Source organism: Bos indicus x Bos taurus, chromosome 4 (assembly GCF_003369695.1).
Source record: "Bos indicus x Bos taurus breed Angus x Brahman F1 hybrid chromosome 4, Bos_hybrid_MaternalHap_v2.0, whole genome shotgun sequence".
NCBI classification, from domain to species: domain Eukaryota; kingdom Metazoa; phylum Chordata; class Mammalia; order Artiodactyla; family Bovidae; genus Bos; species Bos indicus x Bos taurus.
The window spans coordinates 91,883,808-91,890,755 of NC_040079.1; the positions used below are offsets into that span (position 1 = coordinate 91,883,808).

The window sequence follows — 6,948 nt, forward strand, 5'->3', positions numbered from 1 at the left end:
GACCCCGAGGAAGGGGGGTGGGGACGGAGAAAGGGGGGCTGGAAAGCGGAAACTTTCCTATAAAACTTCGAAAAGTCCCTCCTCCCCACGTCAGGCCAATGACACTGCTGCCCCCAAACTTTCCGCTTGCACGGGAGGTATAAGAGCCTCCAAGTCTGCAGCTTGCGCCCAGCTCCCAGACACCTCGCGGGCTCGCCGACACCGGCATCGTTTCCAGGAGGCCGAGCGGGGTGTGCGTGCGGCCGTTGGGCGCCTTCTTTTTGGACCTCGGGGCCATCCACACCGTCCCCTCCCCCTCCCGCCTCCCTCCCCGCCTCCCCCGCGCGCCCTCCCCGCGGAGATCCTCCCTGTCCCTCCTCCCGCTCCCTCCTCCGCGGGCCGCACCGCCCGGGCCGGCGCCGCGCGCGGGGGAAGCTGGCGGGCTGAGGCGCCCCGCTCTCCTCCTCTTCCCCGGGCCGCCCTTCTGCCCCGGGCCCGCGAGGCCGCACGTCGCCGCCCAAGAGATGATGCAGGACGTGTCCAGCTCGCCAGTCTCGCCGGCCGACGACAGCCTGAGCAACAGCGAGGAGGAGCCGGACCGGCAGCAGCCCCCGAGCGGCAAGCGCGGGGGGCGCAAGCGGCGCAGCAGCCGGCGCAGCGCGGGGGGCGGCGCGGGGCCCGGCGGGGCCGCGGGCGGGGGCGTCGGAGGCGGCGAGGAGCCTGGCAGCCCGGCCCAAGGCAAGCGTGGCAAGAAGTCTGCGGGCTGCGGCGGCGGCGGCGGCGCGGGCGGCGGCGGCAGCAGCAGCGGCGGCGGGAGTCCGCAGTCCTACGAGGAGCTGCAGACGCAGCGGGTCATGGCCAATGTGCGGGAGCGCCAGCGCACGCAGTCACTGAACGAGGCGTTCGCCGCCCTACGGAAGATCATCCCCACGCTGCCCTCTGACAAGCTGAGCAAGATCCAGACCCTCAAGTTGGCGGCCAGGTACATCGACTTCCTCTACCAGGTCCTACAGAGCGACGAGCTGGACTCCAAGATGGCAAGCTGCAGCTATGTGGCCCACGAGCGGCTCAGCTACGCCTTCTCGGTCTGGAGGATGGAGGGGGCCTGGTCCATGTCCGCGTCTCACTAGCAGGCGGAGCTCCCCACCCCCTCGGCAGGGCCGGAGACCTAGGTAAGGACCCGGCGCCTCTGCGCCCCTTTGCCGCTCAGGTGGCAGACAGATTGAAGGCTGGGGTGCGGCTCCCGGTCCACCTGGCCTTCCTCCCCGTCTCCCACTCCCCTCTCCGCTTTCACACCCAACCTGGCACCGCCACCTCATCCCCCCGCGCGTTCCTGGAAGGGAGCTCAGTCCCCGCTAGGGAGAGGAGGATGCGCCCTGGTGAGGGGTGTGCGTGTGCGTGAGTGTGCGTGACAGGAGGGAAGACTGAAAAAGATTCGAGGGTCACGGGTAAGGACAGCCTTGCCAGCGCCTCTCTTTCTTTTGCCTTTAAGTTTTCGTTCTCCTTAAAACAAATGTTTCCAAATTCCACCTCCTCCTTCTTTCCGCCCACCCACTTCCTCTTGCCCTTGGGCTGAAATCCTTCCAGGTTGTTCAGCGCAATTTCTCCGTGGTGGTGATAAGAACAGTGCTCACTAGTTTTACAAAACAGCCACAGAGACCTAAACAATAACCAACTTTCCCCCTCTGGGTTTTTGCAGATGTCATTGTTTCCAGAGAAGGAGAAAATGGACAGTCTAGAGACTCTGGAGCTGGATAACTAAAAATAAATATATATGCCAAACATTTTCTTGGAAATTAGAAGAGCAGAACCCAAATTCAAAGAAACAGGGCGTGGGGCGCACTTTTAAAAGAGAAAGCGAGACAGGCCCGTGGACAGTGATTCCCAGACGGGCAGCGGCACCATCCTCACACCTCTACATTCTGATAGAAGTTTGAACAGTTGTTTGTGTTCCTCTTTTTTGTGTTTTTGTTTTTTTGACGAAGAATGTTTTTATTTTTATTTTTTCATGCATGCATTCTCAAGAGGTCGTGCCAATCAGCCACTGAAAGGAAAGGCATCATTATGGACTTTCTCCATTTTAAAATGGTAACGGTCAGAGGGATTTTAAGAACACCTTTAGAAATAAAAATATTGGGATCAAACTGACTCACAAAATCACAGTCAGTTAATTCCTTTTTTCATTCTTCCTCTGAGGGAAAAAAAAACTTAAAATAACAAAAAACAACATTCTATTTATTTATTGATGACCCATGGTAAAATGCAAATAGATCCGGTGTCTAAATGCATTCATATTTTTATGATTGTTTTGTAAATATCTTTGTACATTATTTTTCTGCAATAAATAAATATGATTGAAAATTGTAAGAACCTTAAAGTTTGGTCTATATTTTTAAAGGATTAAGTTGGCAGTAAATACCTGCTTGTTTAACTCTGGAGACACCCAGGAGGGTGAGAGGGCATTAATATAAACAAAGCAGTGAAAAAAACTTAGTTATTGACAGGTAGGGGCATGTTATGTAGAAAGACAGCTTTATCATTATTGCCATTTGGTGTTCAGTGAACTTAGCATCTCTCCTTCATCTCTTATCAGGTCCCGAGACAGCAAAAACTTAATAGTTATTCACCTCTCTTGCTTATATTTTGAGAATGCAGTTGTAAAACAGTTAAGTAAATAAGCAGTATAAGTCAGCACTATTTTCTCTTGTTACTGTGTGTTTTTGTCATACTCTTCACACTTTATGAGGATTTTTAAGTAATAGGTTTATTTCAGTGAAAGTATACATAAAGGGTTATCAAAATTACCTATCTATAGATGTGTATATACACATGTAAATGACTACAAATGTATAGAAAATAAAGTTTAATTCCACATAAAAGAGAATTCCACTTATAATTTGCTTAACTTCCTCTCACAAAAAAGAATGACATTTAATGTCGTTTGCTAAAACAAAAAGTCAAAGTTAATATTTTCCCATATTGATATCCATTTGGAAAGCAAGCTCCTTATAAGCTGCTCCATACAGCTACACAGAAAACAATTAAAGAACCTGACTTTTCAGTATCTTCATTAATTATTGGAACAGTTACAATTTTAAATGCTATAACTGTTCATTTTCTAGTCAGTTCACTAGCAAATATATTTTGTAAAATTTATCCACAGAATTTTTCCCCGGTTACTTACATGTATACAAAATCTGAATCAGTTAAGTAAAAGAGTTAACATGGACAAATGGTACTTGACTTTTTATTTCATTCTAGTTATTTCTGGGCCAGAAAAATACTAGCTTTTATAATGAATACCATTAGAAATAGTGAGTTTGTATCACTAAGTTCTTAAGTTATATCCGGCTTATTGCCTTCAAGTATAATTAGGGATGTATTCAAACTGGAAAAGAATTTTGCTGCCTAATTCAAATAATGACTATGGCAAATAAATGTATGACTCGAAACAGTGTTTGCTCAGCTCTGGTTGAGGTTATTATATTACCTGAAGGTTTCCCCTCTTTTTCACACATCATCATAGAATGCTGACATAACAATATTGTAAATTTATTATTGTAAGTATTTTAGACCATGTTTTGCAATAAGGAGCCTGTAGAATTTACTTACACCAAAAGATTAGTGAAAGCTTCAGGAAATGCTTTTTTAGATTTTTATAGTTCTTTACAAAATAACAGGGCAGAAACTGATTATTTGTGGAGTGTATGTGTGTGTGTATGTGTGTGTAGAACAGAGGATGCCCTAGAAAATGAGGGAGGGCATCTAGAAGGTGATTTTCTCTTTTGTGTCATCGAACCACCTCCATTTTCTAAATTGTTCATGGAGGAATCTTGTTACTAGCTTGGTCTGACTATTTGATATTTCAGATTTCTTGACGTACATCAGAATGGAGCTGACCATCCACCGAGAAGGTAATTCCGATCTTATCTCTGATGATGTAGAAACTGAAAGTTTCAAAAAAGGTAGCCTTCCATTTGCCTTTTTTCTTTTTTTCTTGTGTGTGTGTGTGAGAGAGAGAGTTCTCGACTTGGGAGAAAAGCAAATGTCACATTTATGTTGAGTAATACTAAATACTAAACTGAAGCTAATATTTTTCTTGAAATTTTCAGATGAATGAAAGAAATGTGGTGAATAGTTTTGCTTTGAGTGAGAAGGATTCACAGTGGAAAATATTAACTATTAAGAATCCAGTTTTCAGCTTGCCAGACTATTTCTGTATACCCAACTTTCCCCACCCCTTACACACCACAATGCCAATTCTGCTTCAGAACAGAAATGAAGCACCTGTGTTTCTATCCATGTTTCCTATTTTCATCTCATTTCATTTATATTACCTATTCTTATTTAAAGGGCATTTAGGATGAATTACCTGTTTCAGAAGTGAGAATTTAATGTGGTATCTGGACCCAGGAGTCTTTACCCTTTAGCCAGAATGTATTCAGTCAAGGGAAAGTATTGTATTAGATTGCCTTGGATGAATTCTAAATAACTGACTAAGAACGTTTCCTCTGCTGTGCACATGATCTTTTAATCATGGTTTTAATTTCGTTAGATTGATAGGGTTCAATCATAAGAAAGCAGTACATTTGTGTTCCCCTTACACACATTTCCCCTCTTTATTACACACACATTACACACACTTGCTAACAAACACATGCACAAATGATAATTCATGCACAGTTGCAGGTACCCTCCCCAAAGTGGAACATTTTAATAAATGTTAAAGAGCAGAAACTCTCACAACCTGTGTACTTTTCCCCCACACTCAGCAAGGACACAAGCTTCTTGCTCCTTCGGTCCTCAGGCTCATATTCATAATGGAGCTTTTTAAGGGACATTTGGCCTCTTGCAAAAAAGTCGAGCATTTTGCACATTCCACGGTTTGGCAAACTCAGAACTGGTTATTTTCTCTAGACCGGTATCAAGTTCTTCTCAGGCATATGATTTCACTTGAAGTCCTGCCCAGGAATCCTTCAAAGTGAGCGTTTGTCCCACTCTCATGATGTCAGGCGGTTTTCCCTGCATCTGTAATTTGAAGAAAAACAAACAAACCTGCGGGGAACAAACGCCACGGAAACCCAAACAGAACTCCGTGGGGAGCGGGAGTCTCACCTGCGGCTAGCGCGGGCGGGGGCGGGCCCGGACTCCCCGGCGTGGGTGGCGGGCGGGCCGCAACGTGGGGAGGGTGACAGTGTCCGACGCCTCCGGGGACCGCGTGGACAGCCCCTGGCCCCGCGTCGGGCCGCTGCGCGCGGAGGAGGCGGCTCCAAGTGTCAGCGGTAGCAAGGGGAGCAGCAGCAAGAGATTCAGGCAAAGGCCCAACTTCGTATTTCCAGAGACAGGCCCGCATCAGCCACAAACAGGGGTCGGGAGAGGGGTTCCCCGGGGGCCACTTTTCCAGATTTTTCTCCTGGTTTGCCGTAAAGCGTGCCCCGCCCCCAGCACCGGCAAAAGTGGAAGGAAAGTGTACCGGCAAAGCGGAAAGAGAAATAGGTTTCCTCATAATTTCTGAAAGCCAATCACCCCACTGATTCGCAGACACCTAGCAACCGAAGCCCTCGAAAACGCAAACGGGATTATTAATAATCCTTGCTTACTGAACAGCAAAAGATGGACCCAGTAAACAGGCCATGGGATACATTTTCCATTTGCTTTTGTCCCAAGGCCCCAGAACGTGAGCCCTCCTAATATTTTCTTAGCAAATCAAAGCACGTGTCCTTTGAAGAAGGTGTGTAATTGGAGTTTAAGGCATGTATGGAATTCCCAGATGTCTATAAAGTAAGAAGGAGCATGTGGCAGGTCACTGGAAGGTGGGGCAGGTTAAACTCACTGGCAGGAAAGTTCTCCTTTTCTATTCTCCTTTATGAGGGCCGCGGAGATAAGCCTTTGGGAAAGGATGGGACGGGTCATAATAAATATCCAGCTTCTCGTATCAGAGTCACAGTAACCATGGTAAAAAGCACATGGTCAGAAAGCCTCAAAGAAAACACTCAATTATAGCCGGGATTTCGTGGGCGCCCTGCAATGAGATCGTTTGGGGTTTGCTGCAGCTAGGGCCTCGATCCCCCTGCAGCCTTTCTTGTTTACGTGGACTATTTTCTTTTCCTTCTATTTCCGCCCCCCCCTCCCCGTTTGTGGATGTGTCTTCGTGCTTATGCGGGCCATTTAGGCTGAAGCCAGAGGAACAAAATTCCAGATTAGGAAAAGAAGAAAGCAATTCTAAAAGCATTCATCCAGAAGGCAGCCTTTGGAGGGGGGAGCGGGGGGAGGGGAGCTTGTGAGCAAATGAAATGAAGTTTCTGTAAAGCGTGCTCTCTACCAGAGAGAGCAAATGCTCAATGAAAAGGCAGTCATCAAAATTAGCTGCTCCTTATCCCTCACTGCGCTGAGGTATATGGATGTGTATGAGACGGTCGAATTTAGGCGCGAGTTTGCTGCTGCTTAAGCACGTTTCTTTGCTTTTTGTTTTGTTTTTGGTCTAATGCCGGAATCCGAGAAAATATGACTTTTCTCCTTGGGTTCAAGATGGTGCCGTCACTTACCTGGACAGTGGGACCAGAGGCGGGAGACGTAAGGAACCGGTTTCTGCGGAAGAAACTGGCCTTGGCAAAGGTTGGCGCTAGGAAGGGGGCGAAGTTGGGTCACCTGTGGCTGGGGGGCAGGGTGTCCCAGCGAAACTAGCTAGAACAAAACGCGCCACAGACCCCACCACTGAGGCAGGCGGAGAGGGGAAAGGGACGCGCCTGGGGTGAGGCGAGCGTGACAAGTGAAAAGTTAAGCAGGTACCTGAAGGAAGTTTATCTTGCCCAGATGTTAGGGCTTTTATGAAATGTCACGTGAAGAGAACAGATGTGCAACTTGCAAATGGGGCCACGCCTGTAAATATAAGGGAAGCAAATGCTTGGAAGGAAAACCCAGGCATAAATCATCAACCTCCTCCGCTAGATATCTATTCTCTCCTTTAAA

General features: G+C 47.4%; 2 protein-coding genes across 2 annotated transcripts; one reads left to right on the forward strand and one right to left on the reverse strand.

The window, feature by feature from the left end:
• Nucleotides 1-362: 362 nt before the first annotated feature.
• Nucleotides 363-2,356, forward strand: TWIST1 (twist family bHLH transcription factor 1). The gene is made up of 2 exons (XM_027539973.1): nt 363-1,151; nt 1,679-2,356. Exon 1 carries the CDS (start codon nt 504-506, stop codon nt 1,107-1,109), a length of 606 nt encoding a protein of 201 aa, XP_027395774.1. The 5' UTR covers nt 363-503; the 3' UTR covers nt 1,110-1,151; nt 1,679-2,356.
• On the reverse strand, nt 1,934-5,716 carry LOC113891651. The gene is made up of 2 exons (XM_027539974.1): nt 5,095-5,716; nt 1,934-5,007 (listed from the first exon to the last, which is right to left on the reverse strand). The coding sequence occupies exons 1-2, from the start codon at nt 5,483-5,485 to the stop codon at nt 4,988-4,990; spliced, it is 411 nt and encodes a 136-aa protein (XP_027395775.1). The 5' UTR covers nt 5,486-5,716; the 3' UTR covers nt 1,934-4,987.
• Between the last annotated feature and the right edge of the window lie 1,232 nt (nt 5,717-6,948).

Bases quoted from the DNA above. Each gene is read 5' to 3' on its own strand.
- TWIST1 (XM_027539973.1), top strand. From the start codon at position 504: ATGATGCAGGACGTGTCCAGCTCGCCAGTCTCGCCGGCCGACGACAGC.
- LOC113891651 (XM_027539974.1), bottom strand. From the start codon at position 5,485: ATGAGGAAACCTATTTCTCTTTCCGCTTTGCCGGTACACTTTCCTTCC. The intron at 5,008-5,094 runs GTGAGACTCCCG...TTCAAATTACAG, and splicing joins CCCGCCCGCGCTAGCCGCAG to ATGCAGGGAAAACCGCCTGA.